At 42.9% G+C, this 20,113-nt stretch overlaps 1 protein-coding gene across 7 annotated transcripts in view; it reads right to left on the bottom strand.

Annotated features, from left to right (window-relative positions):
* Positions 1-20,113, bottom strand: part of CEP57L1 (centrosomal protein 57 like 1) — a 112,550-nt gene that overhangs the window by 61,884 nt on the left and 30,553 nt on the right. For 4 of the 7 annotated variants that reach the window (XM_069235460.1, XM_069235461.1, XM_069235462.1 and 1 more), the window contains 2 exons: positions 10,500-10,624; positions 6,452-6,568 (listed from right to left, as the gene is read on the bottom strand). In XM_069235460.1, the coding sequence (XP_069091561.1) occupies positions 6,452-6,568; positions 10,500-10,624 (242 nt within the window). The remainder of the gene's footprint in view (positions 1-6,451; positions 6,569-10,499; positions 10,625-20,113) is intronic. The other 3 variants (XM_069235464.1, XM_069235463.1, XM_069235459.1) reach the window with 2 other exon arrangements.

Raw genomic sequence — 20,113 nt, 5'->3', positions numbered from 1 at the left:
CACTGTGCCCCATTCAGATCCGCTATGATATCATCCATTGTAGGTGTTATGTGCCTCTCTCTCTTAATGGCCTTGTTGGGGATGCGCATATCGACACAGACGGATGGCGCCAGGTTGCTTGGGCTTTGGCGCTACCACCAACGGCGAAACCCCTGGTGTAGGTCCTTCCACCTTATCGATCACTCCTTGTTCTTCAAGCAGCTGTAGCTCCTTCTCCACTGCTGGTCGCAAGTGGAACGGTACACGTCGGTGTCGTAGGGCAACGGGTGTAACTCTATGGTCTATGTGTAGCTTGACACTTTTACCTTTGAGCCGTCCCAACCCCTCAAAAAGTTGGGGAAATTCGTTAATAAGGTGCTCAGCGTGGGAGTCATATACTTGTCGCGCAAAGAATACTATCTCTAGCTCTCCCGCTGTGTGGCACCCCAACAGAGTGCCTCGATCTCCAGTCACCACATAGAATTTGGCTTGTGTTGACAGATGTCCACTGGATACTGCCACTTCCACCGTGCCCTTTAAGGGAAGCGGCTCTCTACCCCCGTAGTTATATATTTTAGTGGTCGTTAGGGTGAGCGATGGCGCTGGGGTCAACTGCCTGAATAGTGTCATCCATTACGTTCACGGATGCTCCTGTGTCTATGAGCACCGTCGCCAATGTGCCATTGACTTGGATGTTGCTCATGGGCGGTGGTCGTTTCTTTTGTTGCCTCCCACCGGTGAACGAAATCACAAAGATGTCTTCATCCTCGTCTTCTTCGAAGACTGGGGTTCTATGAGCCGTGGTTTCGCCGGATTCGTCAGTCTCTTTGGTTATGCTTCTAATCTTGGTGTCCTTTCCTTTCTGGTTTCCTTGCCAGCCACTTCCTGGCCTGCACACTTTCGCAAAGTGGTTGTCTTTGCCACACTTATCACACGTCTTTCCCTTCGCCGGGCACCCCATTGGTGTTTTGTGTTCATACCCGCAGTTTCTGCAGGTGCGCGCTCTCTGACAAAGTCCGTTTTGCGCCCTGGCGGTTGGCGAGCTTGGATGGCGTCCATCTGCTCTTCTTTCACCTGGACTGGCCGTGCGGTCGACGCAGCTACCAGTGATTGTCCTCTTACTGCCGCCATGGCATCCACCCGCACCGCTGATAGCTCGTGCGACCGTGCTAGAACCAGGATGTCGTCGAGGGGCATGCCTTGCGGTCGTAGGATGAGCTTCCTTAGTGCATTTGACCGGCATCCCTGAATAATCTGTGCCCTAATCTCCTCTTGTTGGTTGAGGCCTATGCACGAGCTTGCTAGCTTCCTGAGTCGTGCATAGAACAGGTCCATTGACTCAACCTCCGTTTGTTGAGCCTGCCGGAGTTTAAAGCGTTCAAAGTCTGAGTTTAGATGTGGGTCAAAATGCTTGTTGAGGGCTTCCACTGCCGCGTTGAAGTCTGCCTTATCACCTGTGTTTGGGAGTGCATCGAACAGCTCTTGTAGCTCATCTCCTCCCATAAGCAGCATGAGAGATCTGCGCACGGCCCAGTCTGTCTCTCTTGTGGCGCAGAAGTAGTTTTCTAACCGATTTAACCATAGGCGCCATCTTGGCGAGGCTGTGGCTGGATCAATCAGTTGGCTAAACGGGGGCAGCGCAGTCGCAGTGACCGCAGAGTGGACACTTGCGGCCGTTTGCACAGGCAGCTGGGGGTTTTCCTGCGGTGGGTCACTCATTGTGTCTTAGGTTATGTAGACACTTTTCTGTTGTCCTGCAGGCTCTTTACTTGTGTTCTCTATCACGCATGTGGTGTGTCACCTCTCCCTTTTACTTTTGAGCCAGCAATTGGTTATTCTTATCTTTTTTTTTCTTCTCTCTTTTATTTTGTTTTATTATGTTTTTTTCTTCTTTGGGAGCTCTACTCCCTGTTTTCCTTTTGCAATGTCCTTCTCCCCCCCCCCTTTTTTTTTTCTACTGGGCTTTCTGCCCCTCCTCCTTACTTGTCTGGGGCTCCTGCCCCTCTGGCTCTGTGAGCTGTGTTCCCCTCCCTGGGGAGCACAGCTTGAGCTTGTGTTGTATTGGAGAGTGTGAGCGCCAAATTCCTATGGGCGCTGGAGGTGAGGCCCTTTATACTTATTATTTATCCATTTTATTTTTTGTAGGCCCTTGCCACATGCCGGGGCACAGCCGGGAAACTCGCACTGGAGGGGAGGGTGGGGCGCACCACTCCCAGCAGGGCGCGGCGCGCTTCTTTGTTCTTTTTTTATTTTTAAATGACTTGTCACGCGGGAGTACCGAGACCTGCTCGTCGCCACTGTAATGTTACGTGTGCGGTCGCGGGTGAAATAACTGCACGCGCACACCAGTTGGAGACTTGCAGGGAACTGCGTCAGCGCAGCCCCTGATTTATTACAACAACTCGGTTCCGGCTTCCATCCGGAAGCGCGGAACCTGACGCAAACACAAAGGAGAGGCCGGGTGGCTCTCTACACTGGCAGCGTTCTGCAGATTAGAACCACTTGCTCGTGTGAGAGAACACCTCATGTTCGATGTCCAGCAGCGCACCTGATGCTCAATTAGTTGTGCATGAAAGCTCTCAATCAACTCCTCAATTAAATTGGCTGAACAAATTCTTCAGAGTCTGTGCTTACCTTGTGACTGAAGGAGGTGCATCTCTGCCATACCAATTTGGCCACCTGATCAGCAGTGCAGTGGTGGCTGGTGACATCCGAAAGTGGTGGGGCATAAAAGTTCGGGATGAGTGCCCTGTGGTGAGTGATAAATCCAGACTGTCAAAAATGGGTGTTTCTTCCCAATTTTATTTTATATTATGGAGCCTCTGGTGGTCTTAATAAAAGTACCTCTGTATTCTGAGAGCGTCCACAGTCCTATCGTAAGGCAGTGTAAGTATTGCAGAAACACACCAGGACAGTTATGACCTTATAACTTGTGAAACGTTGTTCCAGAAGTCCAACCATCAGCTCACTGAGCCATAATTTCAGTCACCACACTATATATTTTTTCCTCTATGCTTAGGCAACAATATAATTGGATGCGGCACATGTCGAAATTCTGAAACAAAATATTATAACATTAACAAAAATAAGATGAATTGTGTGTGGATAAGGCATGCAGATTCAGACGCAAAGTGCTGCTTCATGAGCAATCTTTCAGCTTCTCTTCTGCGCTCTTCGAAACGTTGACTTTGGAAATGTTCATTCACTGCATTCAAATAAAGCTGGAACGCTAAGCACTGGAAAATCCACACCTAGGCTATATGAATAAGGATTTCTCTTCCTGCATTGAGAATAAAGCCCAGACCTCACAACTGTATTGAATTTACATTGCCCGATGTAACTAAAAACGTAAACGAGGAATGGACTGACATCCTTCTATTTCACAACTGGGGACTTAGGCGAGGCTACAGTATAGTCTACTTTAAGATCGCACTGGAATCACTCCTCCCAATGCGGAAAGTGCATGCAAGTGAACTGTTCTATTCAACTTATCGAATGGTCCTGCTCCAAAAATCACCCACTCCTGATATGATAATCTATGAAATTCCGCTTCCTGATCACAGCCGCTGTGAATCTGCTTCACAGAATGCCTGCTGTTACGGGTGTGAATGCGCACAGGACGCCTTGGTTCACTATGGCACTTGCTCTCGCAAAGCGGTGCATACTCAGCCTCTGGAAGAAAGCTGATATGATGGTGATGGCTGGTCACAAACAAATTCTATACAAACTCAGGGGCATATTTATACTCCGTTTGCGCCGAATTTGCGTCGTTTTTTTCGACGCAAATTCGACGCAAAACTAACTCCATATTTATACTTTGGCGTTAGACGCGTCTAGCGCCAAAGTTCATGGAGTTAGCGTCATTTTTTTGCGGGAACACCTTCCTTGCGTTAATGATATGCAAGGTAGGCGTTCCCGTCTTAAAAAATGACTCTGATGCTATTGCGTCGGATTTATACTCCCGGGCAAAAATGACGCCCGGGAGTGGGCGGGACTAAAAAAACCCGCATTTGCGCCGGATTTTAGCGCCTGGGTCAGGGCAGGCGTCAAGGGACCTGTGGGCTCAGAATGAGCCCAGAGGTGCCCTCCCAAGCCCCCAGGGACACCCCCTGCCACCCTTGCCCACCCCAGGAGGACACCCAAGGATGGAGGGACCCACCCCAGGGAAGAAAAGGTAAGTTGTGGTAAGTATTTTTTTTAATTTTTTTTTTTTTGGCATGGGGGGCCTGATTTGTGCCCCCCTACATGCCACTATGCCCAATGACCATGCCCAGGGGACAGAAGTCCCCTGGGCATGGCCATTGGGCAAGGGGGCATGACTCCTGTCTTTCCTAAGACACGAGTCATGTTAATGGCGTCTGGGCGCCAAAAAAAAATGGCGCAAATCGGGTTAAGACGTTTTTTTTTCCTCAGCCTGACTTGCCCCATTTTTGGACGCCCAAACGCCATTTTTCCCTACGCCGGCGCTGCCTGGTGTACGTGTTTTTTTTCCACGCACACCAGGCAGCGCCGGTCGGCTAACGCCATTCAATAAATACGGCGCCCGCATGGCGCTTCAGAATGGCGTTAGCCGGCGCTAATTTTTTTGGCGCAAAACTGCGTTAGCGCAGTTTTGCGTCAAAAAGTATAAATATGGCCCTCAGTGATCAAACTGATATTTTTGACTCCATCTGGGGGACTTTAATTGCGACCACTTCCAAGCAGGTCAATTATCTCACACCTGCTCCTACCCTTGACAGAAGTAAAGAAAAAATAAATGTTTTCATGATGGGGAAATACCCTGCAATATGTTTGTATACTATAAAAACTTGAGTTTCTGGGTGTTTAATACCCATAAACCTACATCTGTATTGTCAACCAACTAAAAATGGTTGTGGCCACAATAGTCAGGTGTCAAAAAGGTAACATGTTATGAGATTATCCAACACAGGATGAAGCTATGGTTTCGTTTTTTAGGTTGAGCATGGCAGCAAGCAAGCACTGCTTTTCCGACGTGTTGATATGTATCTCGGCTTTTAACCACACCCATCACTATTACTCATTTGTGGGCTTGCCTTTCAAAAATACTTTGTTTTTATTGGTAACTGCTTTATGTTTGTCCCTCCTTAGGGCAGTTTTACCACCACTTTGGCCATCGACCCTGTTACATGGATAATTGCACTTTTGTTGATAACTTTGACTGCGAGCTAACTTTTTTCCTCCTGTCTCTTGGTGCTCACAGCGGCACTTTGAACAGGCTCGGTTATGTCAACTGTTTTATTTTCAGTTCATGTGGCAAGTAAAGTCCAGTTAGGAATTTACAACGCTAATAGCTCTAACGTGAGCAAGCGCGTGACCCGCTGCATTGCAAATGCTTGTTGTATACTTTCAAGCCATATGTTCATGATGATAATGCTAATAAAATATTTAAATAAAGATGTAATGTGGGGCAGGAGGCGGCAAACTAAGGGCTTTCAATTGAAACATTTTGTCAGTAGTTAAAGGCATATAGAACATTTTCTTATATACTATACATTCTACAACCTAAACGTGATGACACATATTAAACAGACCACATTAAGGTAGAAAAATGCTTGCTAACTCAGTTCTTTGAGGAACAAAAGGCAATGTTTTGATTGTGGTTTCTTTACTAAAACTGACAGTCAAAGCAACCACATGTGTAAATCCACTTTACAAATAAATCTTTGCTTTTAAATTACAAGCATGCAACCTAAGTAAGCAATGCCATCGCTCGAACAGTAATAGTCACTGTCTGACCGCTTCAGCTCCTGAGGCAGCATCAGCTACATGCAGTTTTGTTACTGACAGATTAATTAGACCCTATTAAGTTTAAGTAGTTTGCCTTTCATCTATGACATTGTGTCTACCTCAGCTCTGATGGTCTTCAATGAGGGCATGCTGATCGGGGCCCAGCGGCGTGTGGGACAAAGTTCAGCGGAAAGGGGGTGCTGTAGGCCGCTGCAGTCTGACAATGGGGATGCAGGAATGGTGCCGCTAACCAGTGGATCAAGTAATCCATAGTAGCAACGAAATCCGAATGTTTCAAAAGTGGTGACTTACAGAGAGGGCCTTAGACAAGGTCAGCACCCCATGGCGAGATGGAAAATTCTGGGGGAAAGTTGGAGATATGCTACAGCAACATCTCCCCCCCCCCCCCCCCCCCCCAACACGGTTCCCGTTTACAAAAAAAAAGAAAAGAAAAATAATTTAACAAATAAAAAATAAAAAAAAAATAAAAAAACGGTGATAAAAGCACAGTTATGGTAAACAACAAAATGACACCAAATTCAACAGACTAAGGGAATGGCACATGTAGCATTCGAGCTGGACCTCTCTGAAGCCCCTTCAGAAGAATCCAGAAAACCTTAAAAAATAAACGATACAATCTTGCGCAGACTGATGTAGTGTGTGGATATCATCTTGTAGGGGAAATCTAAGACCAGAGAGGTAGCTGACATGTAGGTGTTGTTACCTGGGCAGTCCTCTGAGTGCCAGTCAGCCTCACACATTCCTTTTCCAAGACATCAAGTCTTTCAAGCTTTGAGCGCAAGTCCTCTTGATTCAGATCGTTCTCCCTGCGAAGACTAGCCTGGGAAGGAAAATTCAACAAAATAAAGTCCAGGGCTATCCCAGCACTGAAGATGTTAAAGTCCACAAATAGTGAGAGGCAAATGAAACACGTCAATTCAACTTCTATTTCATTACCATAAAGTGTCATTGCCTTCATTCCTAAAATTCATCCCCCCTCGAAGCAAGCACACAGCAGATATTCTCCCAAATAGTATGTTCTGATGAATATAACCTAAGTTAAACTGTCCTTATAAACAACTGAAAAGAGAACCATTTTAGCTCACCTATTGCCGAACATCAAAATCAAAACTAGCAGCTTTCATATGCAAAAAACACGAAACGTGGAAAATCTAGCCAAAGATGTGTAGTCTTCAGTTTGAGGACTCGCAATTGCAAGCTGTGTGCCTTAATTTACCAATACAGGTCGTCTGACAAACGTCTCGCATTACACATGTGACGGAACTGACAGGTAGTGTTATATTCAGGTAGCAGCTTTATGTGGACAGCGAGTGCAGTTACCAACGATCTGGCCGCTGCGTTCTGTGCCAAAGGAAGGAGATGTGCAGGGTAACGAGGTGTTTAAACCTCACAGCTGCCGTTAGACACCAACGCTGTTCTCACACCCTGCAACATCCCCTCCCTTTTCTCTGCAACCCCAAATCCTCCGCGCTCCCTCAGAAAGTCTTGGCCCAAAATATCAGTACCCCTGTATCCAGAACCCACCGTGGTTCTCAGGGGAATAGAACTTTAATTACCCTACCATGCAGCACAAGGTGTTTGCCATTCACCACCATCTCACAAGCAGGGATAATCCCACTTCCTTCAAAAATAAATAAATAAATAAATTTTTTAAAAAAACACCGCACACACGCCTTGGCGCAAAGAAAAGGGCAATGGTTTTCATTTCCATGAGCATGAACCCTCCTAAGGAACTAAGGAAGCCACAGGCAGAGAACAGTAGAAACACCATCCAGCCGAAAATGTATTTATTTTATAATCCGTGTAAAAGGTGAAAAAAAAAAAAAAAAGGGTTTTCTCATGCCACTTCTGTTGTACTTTGGTAATAAACATACCTACTGTTGTAATAAAGTCATGTTGAATGTGTTTATTACCACTATTCCTCTAAATAATGTGTGTTATCACGCAACATTTATTTTCAGAGACATGGTATTTATATAAACAAATACGCTATGATCTAGAATAAAACCTATACATTTGAAATCCAAAGTAAAGCATTCCTGTACTTCCAGGCATGAAACATTAAGATTCATAGCAAAATGACTCCTATTTGGACAGAACGTCCTCTTTTTGGCCGTGGTAAGAAGTGTTGCCCTACAAGTTGACTTTTCTGATTATCTTACAATTTCCTAACAACCATGTGCCATTTTAGAGGGTAATCCGGTGTATTAGCAAGCTATTTCTCCCAGTGGGCTAAAAAAGGCTTGTTGGAGTAAATCAAACTGTCCCCAATCCACTAAGCACCAAATGTAGAAGGTGTACCTCCTCCTTGCGCGGTTTGGTTGGGAACTTTGTTCTTCGGTAGGAGGCAGATCAGAGAGTTTCATTATAGGTGCATCAAAACCCAGTACCAGTAACTTAACCTAAAATTACAGGAGTGCAAATAAACTCCTACATTCTCCGAAGCGTAGCAACTGAAATTTATGCACTTTTGAGTACCGCACTGAGAGACTGAGATTTACTGCTACTGTTTTCCAAACCTTGCACAAGGATCATTGCCAGAAATGTTCTGAAGTCACAAGCTTTGGCTTTGTGAATGACTTCTATTGAATAATATTAGCCACAGTGACAACGGGTTTTTTATTTATTTTATTATTATTTTTTTTATTTTATTAAATCGCTTAGCGCTATAAAGTTTGCTGGTTAGGCAGGAACAGGACATGTTTGGTTCTCTTTGTTTATCCATTGTTTTGTAGCTAATTTTTCGTCAATGAATTAAAGTACTTTCCTTTGGCAAAGTAAACAACTTACCAATCTATTAGTGGTTTAGCAGTATTAGCTTGTCATCCACAGAGTACCTAAACCTTGAATAAGTCTGGAAATGTATTTCCCTACCTGAAGTTTTGGAAGGGAGGTTATGGACATTCAATCTGGGTCCTACTGTATTGTTGACACTGGTGGTAAATGACTCCTAGTTACAGTTTTAATCAATACCCTGTGACTGCCCTAAGACCCTAGTACCAGCGAAACAAAACCTGAATAACTGGCTTCATGGAACAAATTCACCCCAATTGCTCCCTCCATCCTTAGTAAAGAAACTGCTCATATTAAACAATACAATTACTCTGCTGATTCCATTCAGATCTGTTTCCAAGGAACATAAAGTGGTCCTCATTCCATACTAGCCCCACGGAGTTAAGGCCTCCCCTGTCAAAGGATCTGTCCCAGACCACTTTAGGACTGGTCGTGTTCACCAGCTGATAAAAACAGCAGTAGGTGGATCTTGAAAAGGAGAAAATTAAATTCGATTAAATGGCTCCCTTTCTTGCCAAAGGTACTCAAGAGATGTTATCAATCAACTTATAGAAAACATGATGAAGCATCGTCTCATAGGCGAGACCCAAGGAGGCTTCTGCTGTGAATTATGCACTGAAATCACTCTCTTCAGGATTGTTGATGACAACTTCGACATGTTTAACGAAGTGTACACCTCCATATTAGTCAGGTGAACAGGACATCCCTCTACTCGTACTCAACAAGAGAATGTGAAGAGAAGAGTTCTTTGTCGGTTCAATTCTTATCAAGCAAACCAATTCCAAAGTGTGAAGATTCTGAACAATCTCTCTGAACCTTCTCCACTTCTAGTTTGGGTCAATCAAGGCTTTTTACTTTTCAGTGTGTTGACCAAATGTAGGATCATCTCCTACGAACAAACTTAGGACACTGCACGGTGTAAGAAGACTCACTGTGCTATAAATTCCTACTCTTTCCAACTGCTTACCCAAAATCTAGACCTAGATGGCACCAGTGAATCTGTGCACTGATCACCTGAATTTGTGTTTTATCAAGAACAGCTGTAAATAAAGGTTTCAAGGTTCAAATCTGACAAAAGTAAGGCACAATAGAAGAGGTAGGATAATATTGAAACCAATTATGAGACTGTCACAGGACAGACATACAAAAGAAGCAGTGGTCTCCACCTCAAACTATGGAAATGGAAGCCCGAACAAGAAACTCAGTTTTGGATAAGAAGGAACCCTACACGTGGTGGTGAAAAGGATCTGAATGCCACAATCCTGCTGTCCTTGACAAATGCACCACAGACTGGGAGCACAGTACGGTTTCCAATACTATTTAGATGCTAAGTACTGTGTATCAATCTACCGAGGCAAAAAAGAAAGGAGCGCGGTAGAGGGCTCCAATGGGCTGGCCTGGGAGCAGCATTTGCACAACTGGTGCCCTGAACAAGGCAAGCGCATTGGTTTAATAAAACGAAAGTGTGTCTCAGGCACAAGTTTAAAGGCTTGCCTTCTATGCTCTATTCTACACGGTCAGCAACATCTCGTTTCAGTTTTTTTCCCCTCTGCAATGAGTTGTCTGGCCAATAATTCTAAGCTCTCTTTCCTACTTGGTAATTTTACATCAGTCAGCATACAGACACATTGCTCACAGCCATAGGGAAACGGGAACTTAAAAAAACCCATTATGTGTCTGTAAGAGATGGAGGAGCCAATGGAGGGACAGGAGTCAGAGTAGATGAACAATCAGCAATATCCTGCTACATTCTAGACTGATAAGGCAGAGTGCAAAATCTCAGGATAGCACGACAGAAAATGTAGACTTATTAAAGGGAATTAGCTGTGTCTGTCTTAAGTCAAGGAAAGAGAGCCCATACTGTTGTATTGCATAGTTTGCTTACACATCTGCTCATTAAATAACGTTTTTACTGCTGCAGGACTAATTTGAGAAGGACATTTGACAAAAATGCATACCTGTTGCTCTACAACTGCATTCTTCTCCTTTTCTGCATTCTGCACCAGTTTTCTCATATAGTCTAGCTGTTTCTCCAGTAGAGAGCACCGGCTCTGTGCTTTGCTCAGCTCAGAGGTTACTTCTTCTGGAGAGAGAAAGAAAAAGTCATTTACTCGAGAAAAAATAGGTACTCAAGAATCCCCACCACTATCTACACTTCAAGACCACACCATAGTTTTTCTGACACAGATGTTCTGTTCCCTGTCGACCAAAGGGAAACAATAGGAGTTCAGACATGTGAACCACTATGCCATATGAGCAACGAAATGGGCAAGGAAACACTTCTACAGTGAGGATCCCTGCTGCATCTATTCTTTACACCAAATTCCTCCTTTAGAAATGAAAGTGAACAGAGAGTAGGCTTGATGGATCCAAGCACAAAACTATGAGTTCCAAAGTAGAAGATCCTCCACGAAAGGTTTAAATCTAGAATCATATCCAGGGTGAAATTCTCTTATGGAGATTTACGGTAAAAAACAGATTTAGGCAGTTTATGAAGTGCATGCCATAGGAAAATGCCCTCCCACCAAGCTACAATTCTGGTGAGTGGCTTATGTCCATCTTACTGTGCAACGCTCTGAAAATCACCAATCACCTTCAATTTTAGATAAAATGTTTCCTCTGTAACCAACTACGAATAAATGGCCACCTTGTAATCAGACTATAAAGTCTGTGATGCAATCCTCTCTTCTGGCATTAAGTGAGTGTTCCTGAGACACAACTAATCTCCAAGTGAATGAAAACTTCATGACAACCTTCACAAAAAGGTGGGAGGACGCATTCAGAAGTCCAAATAGTAAGGGCCTTATTAAGAGCTTGGCAGAGGGGATTACTCAGTCACAAACGTGACGGATATCCAGAGCGAGGTATTATAAGTTCCATTATAGCCTTTTGAGCGTCTCTGAATACCAATTTTGACCTCCTCAATATAGAATTCAACTGTAACAGCAGGCCTGTCCATACAAAACTCTGACATTATTGACTTTTCAAAACAATGAGGGCGAATACACTTTCTTAAAATGTTCTTTCCACTTAATTAGTAATTAAGCATTCACTGCCCTTCAAAATGCACTAATATTGTGTTGCTCAGTATTAAGAAGAGGTTACGGCTTCTTCCCTATTAGAGGTCTTCCTAACTTACAGGACCTTTTTATATTCTTATCTGCATTCCTGAATATACGAAGGCATATGGGATTTTTTCTTTTGTGCTGACGAGCTCACTGTGAGGGCACAACATTCAGAGTCAAACCAGCTATAGGGCAATGCGGTCACAAATACTTTAGAGCAGGGCCGGTCATTAACACGTTGGTAGTTTGACAGCTAGTTTCAAGTGCATTTTAAGATTATTTTAGGACTGGTTCGGTCACTTAAACATAAGAGAACATCAATGTAAGTGGTAGTGATTAAACAAGAAATGTTATTAGGCTCAAAATAAGACCATTTCAACAAAACCCCTTTGCTCTGGCCACTTCCACCTCCTGTTCCCTGAAAAAGTAAGGGCTGCACTGGAAGACAGATCTCAGTCTAAGGGCCTGATTACGACCTTGGCGGATGGGATACTCAGTCACAAAAGTGATGGATATCCAGTCTGCCATATTAAAAGTTCCATTATTTCCTATGAAACTTGTAAGATGGCGTGCAGGATATCCGTCACATTTGTGACGGAGTATGCCATCCGCCAAGGTTATAATCAGATCCTAAGTGCCAGTACGAGAGGTTTATGATTGTGCCAACAATGTGGAGCCACCAAGGAAGAAAAAAAAAAAAAAAAAAAGAGGACACAACAACACACAGCTAAAATAGAGGGGCACAAGTCCTCTGAATTTAACATAAAATAGACAGAGAAAGTACCCCTGCCAATAAAAGCGGGTTCCAGAATATCATAGGATTAGCAGTGGTCCAAAGGAAACAAGAGATTTCTTCCTTAAGACGTCATTTACATCTTCTCCTACCAAGAAGAAGTCTGAAGGGAGTCTATTCATTTTCAGATGTAGTTACAATCCTCCATATGTGACCTGGTGAAAGCTTGCATTGCTTGGCATTAAAAATCACCTGAGCACAATATGGACAATTCACACTTAAACCTTTTTCGGTCCCTGACTAAATCCTGGCACACAGATTTTATTATATTCTTGGGATGAAAATTACTGCTGTAAACATTAACCATCAGAGTCTTATCAGAGCCAATACCATTCAAACAGACCATTCGGTAATGTGGAGAATCAAGTATATACCACACCGGCCAGTTTAACGTAGATGAAGAAAACCAAATCACCCTTACCTCTGCCTGCACTAGAAGCTGATGTTGGGCTACTAAGAGGAATAAAAACTTCAATCAATAAGTTAATCAGCAGTGAAAGTCTTCTGCAAGCATGTAATCGAACTGCTTAATAAAGATAAACCAGTCAGGATTGGTAGGATTAGAGTTGATTCCAGGAAACACACTGTAAACTATCCTGCAACTGCCCCCCCGCAACACTTTGCTGATAAGGGGCTTGAACCCCAGAGGAAGTAAACTAACCAAAACTGGCCCTTTGTTCTTGTTGCATCATGTTCAGTTACCAGGTGCATTACTACCTGCCTTTGAAATTTTATTGTAGGGATCGCCCCTCTTATGAGAGATAATATTCAAATTAACAGGATTTTGAACCTGACCGCTAAAAACAAATAATGGTCTATAGCATTATCAGTGATTATCACCTTTGGGGCGTTCTTTATTTGATCTCAATAGATCTTGTAAGTTTACCCAGAGGAATTTCAATAGCTTTGAGTTTTGCAAACAGTATCAAATTATTCACCAAAAGCTCCAAATTATTCAGATCATCAGATACTAAATTAGAACATTCCTTAAACGATACGAGTGCGTCTCCAGCAATGGTGCCCTTAGCCCCTTTAGGTTTTAAAGTAGCCTTAAGTGTATCAAGAGCCTCTGATTTGTTTATGCCCTTTTTCTCCTTGTTGAGTGGGGAACTAGAGACCAATATGTTAGATGAAGAGTCAATATGCAGAGTACCCTCAAAAACACTATTGTTGGGACCTCAACAGTTTTGACTAAAGACAGAGAGTAAAGGCCCAGGAGTAAGTGGTTCTAGAAGGCAGAATTCCATTTGTCTCTCCTTGTCTAGAACTCCCATTGTGCTTGTTTAAAAAAAGAAGAAGAAAAAAAAAAAAAGCTAGAGACGAGGGTATGAAGATGGACTTACCACCAGAAATGGCAGACACTTTTCTTTTCACCACGAGTCTCGAAAAGGAACAAAAGCCAAGAGATGTGGCCCAGCCTGGCCTCCTTCAGCCTCTGACAGGCCTGTCTTAGTCCGATCTTAGCCCTCACTAGGGGTGTATGCAGTGGTTTCTCAAGTGTGTGGGCCCAACCTCTTTTCCATCAGGTGAATGAAATGCAATCTGGACCAAAGAGCCCAATATTCGGGCAGTAATGTCCCTTGACCTATATGTAAGCATTTGCTTTATCAATATTTGTTGCCACTATCAGACGAAAGCATAAACGTGCACAACAGCTAATCTAGGAAAGGGTTTTCTATCTAAAAACAACAACAACAAAAAAAAACATTGTAAGATGGCCACTGATACCCAAGAGTTTGTCGTGGTGCATGTGGTACCACGTTTGTGGCCATGCCCAGCAAAGCAGTTAACAGAGGGTGAGTTGGTGGGGAAGAGGAGAAGGGGTGCAAAAAGATTATGTTAGGGCACCAATATATCAAAGAAAGCAAGTAAACACATGAACTCCCATGGCACATAATGATATCGTTTCCTCAACTATACCATGGAAGGATACTACCCATCCAAGAACACCAGAACAACATTAAACCTGGGGAGGACAAATGCAATAGCAGTGAGGAAAGCCATTGAAAACAAAGCCATTTAATCAAGAGCAACTCTAAGCGTAAAATATGTATTAAAACATAGCTTTACTTCTTTGTTGTCATGTGCTATCTGTACCAGAGATCGAAAAAAGTTCAATACCCAGCTTTATGCATGTGAAATCCACCACCTTCTAAGTAGTGGCAAAAAAAAAAAAAAACACACACCACACTCCAGTAGAGCCCACAATGGTTAGGAGAGGAAAACGGGTAATCTGGTATTCATATAGAGCTCAATAATCCTGATGAGGTGCTGAAGTGCACACTCCTCCCTTAAAGCAAAGTATTAATGATTAAACCACGCATATGGATCATACTTTTAGTGTGTTATTATTCAGTTCGTGATAGCCTTCTGAAACAAATATACTATGAAATGCCTTTTACATGGAGTGTTTACTGGCACGTATTGTTGGTTTATCAAGAACGCGACATGCAGTTCGATAGTTTTCACATATACAGTCTGGCAGCTAGAACCCAGGCGGGTGTACGGTAATTTGTGGGGTTAATAATTTTGAGTAACATGTTTAATTTAACAGGATACCAGAAGTCATACCGGAGTCAAACATGCTTGAATATTTTCAGAAATACCCACCATAAACTGAAACAAGTAGAAAAATGCAGATGTTCTTCGAAACCATACCCAAAACACTGGCCCTTTTACCAGCATTACAGGAACAGATCAAAAACAATCAAGCAAAACCCTATGTCCCTTCCTGGGGCCCCAAGAATCCAAATGGCTAGTCAGATCAACTTGGAGGGAGAGATACATTGTGTTATTGGGGGGGGGGGGGGGGGGGGGGTACGGTGAAGGAAGAAAGTATCTCAGGGTCAGTGAATATCTCTAAGTAGTTTGTCTGGCAGACAGTCCCTTGATTGCTACAATGTACCCAGTTATGCAAGATGTGTCAACCCAGGAGGGGGGTAGGAGACAAGATCATAGCATGCACCAACTTGGTATGAAAAGGAAAAAAAGGACTTACATTTACATTGCTACTTTTAATCCATATGCTCTTTCCCATTATTGAAAACGTGGATATCCCTCAGAGAGGGTAGGAAACTGCTTCAATAGTTGTTAGTTCAATGTTTTATTTGCCAGTACCGAGAGGCAAGCTAAAGATTACAAAACTGTGATGGATGGAATGTGTGGATTAATCTCAGCCACTGCAACTACTCAGTCCGCATCCAAGTCCATTGTTATTTTGCACACCATGCCATCTCATTTGGGACCCAGCCATTTGCAAATCAGGCTTGACCCTGCTCCTATGGGAACCGACCAGCCAAGAAATTCCGGGCCCAGCACTGTACCTTAGTACAGCACAAACATTCACAAGGTGCTCCATGTGACCCAATTTCTGAGTTTAATTATGCTCGCCTAGTTATTTTCTTGGTAGAGAGACCTCCATCCATGCGATCTTTTCCACTCACGGATGAGACAGTTTACAGAACAGTGTTTATGAAGGAAAGAAGCCTGCGGACTAACAGTAACAGACACACTAGAAGGGTTACTTTATCGTACTCTTAAATTCTCACCTTCAGGTAACACTACACAGCAAATGAGGAAGGAAGAACGCAGCATCAGCCAGCTTAGTCCTAGTTACACAGGACATCCTTCCCAAACTACACATCGCTCTGGGAGGAAACCTCAGGAGGGTCAGCAGTATGCATGCCAGGTAGCCTGTAATCAAGACACAGTGGTGCACTGCATTCTCCCTCAAAACGCGAGTTAGTATTCCAGCCAACCTACACAGGCCATTTACCTTTATATCACTGTGAGAGACATCATGCTTGTGTTTTTGCCCCTTGTAGGCAATTTCACTACCTTCGCTTTGATCTTTAGATTTTCCTACACAGATATCACCATAGTTAATATTCTTGCCAAATGTTACAACTTGTTTTTTTTTCCCCCATATACATTTACTGCATTTGATTGACTATGCTTATCCAAACAGCTCTACTATTTTTATAAGAACCACCATTCTAATTATGATTTTGAGAATGCAACACTACTCAGTTGCTTGAGGTGCACTCATGCTTATTCACTTTTTCCAAGCATTCTTTGCAATTTATTTTTCAGACCCCTTTCTAGTGACATGGCTGAGTAAGCCTCATTTAATTCACCTTCTACTGATGTGGCTCAGTTAATTGTGTTTCCTTCCCCCCACTTTCGTATCAGAGTACGCACACTTTTAAATAATTGTTTTAATTCTATCACATATTACGAGGCTGTTATATGCAAGTGTCGTACATCCTTAGTTCTGAGGATCACCCTCTCAATTCCTTGGAAAGGGTTGAAATGTTATGAGTACTACGGTTTTAGACAGTAACATACGATTATAAACAGCGAGGAGTATGTTCTTATTCTGAAAACTGTGAGGTGGTTACCTTGAACTTATCCAAAACACGAACAGTTAAAAATCTTAGAATGTGTGTGTTAACTTCCCATCAATTTAGATGTACAGTCGACAAACCACCACTCTTTTGGAGAGATGCCTTTGCCAAGCAGGAATTCAGGATTAACCCTATAAACATAAAGCAGAATTTAGGGTAGTTCACTTGGACCCTAAGTTAGTAAAAAGAGTTCTGACGATGAGGCTTAGATCAAACGGGGCATCCTTCTTTTACACTGCTTGCCTGAGGCAGTAGTCCAGATATGAATGGCAATGAGCCTTTGGCTCCTGCAAAAAGATAATCACCAAATTCTCGATTAAGTCCCAAAGCAGCATTGAAACAAAATAGTCTCCTACTGGTAACACAATACATCACATCAAAAAGTACCTTGCTAGACAACTGCATGCAAATGAGTATTCTATATGTCCATTCAACATAGCCACTTGTTTTGCACAGATGGCAGAATACGAGCCAAAGCGAGTTCTTGAACTTCTCTATGGGAAATAACTGATTTAGAGGACATAACTTGAAATGAAGGAAAAAAAAATTAAAAAAAATTAAAAAATGGGGGGGGTGGTGGGGGGGGGGGGAGGGTTTGGGGGGTCTGACTCCTGCCCCATTTTCCTTTCCAGGGATTACTACAAGTAGAATTCCTTCCCACTGTTTGGGGGGCAGGACTGGCTCTACTACATCGAGTCCCTCAGCCTCCTGTCGAAGGTCTTGGGAAGAAGACTGGAGCAGTGGTGGACATGATTAAGTAGATGTACAGCAGAACTGTTCTTAACCACCGAAAGGAGGTATGCAACAGTGGTTAGCTAGGACCAGTGATGGAAAAAGCTTCTGTGTAGCGGGAATGTAGTGGACTTCCTCAGGTGGTCCAGAGTAGCGTTGCCATTTCAGACAGGGCATTGGGACTGCATGATACCAGGTGAGGCTGGGGAAGCAGTTTTCTTCTTCCTTTTGGAACATCTCACCTTCAATTGATGATACCAAGAAGAGAAAGCTTGAATCAGGAGTTTGGAAAGAATGACCCTCTAGCCATGACAGTTTAGAAGGCTTTTGTCAGATGAAGATAAGAGGTTGACTCAGCAGTTGTGCTTCTGTTGCACTCCATGATTTTGCTGTAAATATGCCTTCAGTGTATTTGAGGAGGACTTCTTTTGTAGAGGGATCACATAAGCTCTTCTCATGGGTGGGTAGATTGACTACTTTCTCCTGCGTCTCTGGCTTATAGTCTAATGACTTATGCCACAAATTCCAGAACATGAAAAGACCAGAGTTCCTGGTGCTAGGAGCAGCAATGATGGGGTCTCTTAGACGTCCCCAGTTATTATGCTAAAGCTTCTTTATATAGGTCGAGCATAAATTTGCACCATACTGAGCATGCTCAGGTAAGCATAGAGATGTACCCATCAACCTCTTGCCACAGTTCTGATATCTGTGATACCCTTGGACAGTCTCAGGAAGGCAAAGTAAAGAGAGTGCTACTTCCGATAATGGAAAACCAGCTACTGCTGCTCGTATGAGAATTTTACTTTTACCAGAAAGACACATGGTTGTCACTTGGAAATATGAATCTATCTTTGCTACACATGGTTGCATGAATTCAGACTCCAAGACGGGCACCCTAGTTGGGCAGGCTACCTGTATGATTTAATTTACTAATATAGTGATCCTCAGTTTGAGCTTGGGTTAACCATGGAGGAAAAGTTACTTACATATAGTTCTCCATCATGTGTGTTCTCACAGAATTCATAAAGTTACCAAATACCATTCTATGGATCAGTGCTTTGCTGGATCCTTTTTTCAATCTCAATTGCAAAAACACATCGCCCACCAGGTTTCTTGTTTGCATGAGTGAATGGGGGGTTCTTAAAGCAGCAATTCCAATTGTCATAGGAGCAGTGCACATGTGCAGGAGTGTCATATCCTCCTTTCATTTGAAAACATTTCTAGGGAGGTGTTTTCAAAATTAATGTGCTTAATATGACTGAAGTTGGATAGATTAGATTATTCATTAAAAAAAAAAAAAAAAAAAAAAAAAAAAAAAAACACACAACATCCTTCTGAGTGTTTGCACTTTAAGTGATTTTCCAAAATATACTTTTTTCATTGTTTAAAAATGTGTACATGGCATTTTATTGCGGACCTTTCAATAGTCAATTGGTGGTAACAAATTGCCTGACTCAAAGTCATAATCGAGAGAGGAAGAGAATGCTGTACATTCCTTCAAACAAAGCCAATCATTCCTTTTTAAGCAAGTTATTCTAGGAGTGCTGAGATGCCCATAAGGCCACAATTCTAAATCAGAGCTGATGCCACAGAAAAGTCCAGTGCTACAGACAACGCTGCTCTAGAGGAGGTGCAGGACAACCAGCACTGGTAGGCATCAGAGTTGCTGTTGGCAACAAGCAGAGCTCCAGCCCTGGGTAGGCATCCTCTTGAAAGAGAACCCGATGGAGCAAGAGTTGGTAGTGCCATAGCTTGAAAAATCTTAAATATGGTATTGTGAAACACAGCCATCCAGTCTGTTCTAGAAGCACAGAATAAAGAATAAAGAACAAAAAGGTACTTTTGGCTGATCATACACTGAACCTCTAGGAATGGCAGAAAGTGGGATGCTGGAGTGGTCAATCAGTATGGACGTCCTTCATTATGTGAGAGACATATTAAACATAATATACATTATTAATCCGGTCGTCCGTGATGTGAGCAAGTTCTCAAAGCAGTGTAACAGTGCATGTCCTGGAAAACACCGACCTCCACAACACACCCTCTCTTGTGATATGATCTCAAGCACCTCACACACTGCTTCTATGGATCAGGTGCAGAAGGAATATACTTGCATCCTTTTTAAGGCTTTGTACTGGCTTAGGTGTTTTTGTCACTACCATTATACCATGAACCATAGTGATAGTGGTCCCACCCCACCTCTCCCTCCCTCTTTTTCCACCAATTCCCCCCTCCCCCAACGCCACACAGTTCTATCAGCTGTCTTGTGTTTATCCATCATAAATACAAATAAAAATAATTATTTAAAAAAAAAAAAAAAAAAAATCACTTAGGAGGGTGTCCAGTCATTGAAAAAGTTAGAAAAAAGGATTTGACAGAACAATCATTTGATAGAAAAACAAATACCCTGAGAAAATTGGGGATCCTCTGAATTCTGGGATTTAAGACATTAAGGCATTATGCAGCAGTTATGTCACTTGCAAAGGCTTTGAGCTCCACAATCAAGCCGTTCAGTTGACCCCATTTGTGGATATTGACAATCTTCCATATCAACTGTGAGGTCTAGGAATACTTCC

The sequence above is a fragment of the Pleurodeles waltl genome, chromosome 5 (assembly GCF_031143425.1).
Source record: "Pleurodeles waltl isolate 20211129_DDA chromosome 5, aPleWal1.hap1.20221129, whole genome shotgun sequence".
NCBI classification, from domain to species: Eukaryota; Metazoa; Chordata; class Amphibia; order Caudata; family Salamandridae; genus Pleurodeles; species Pleurodeles waltl.
This window is presented reverse-complemented; position numbering and strand designations above follow the sequence as displayed.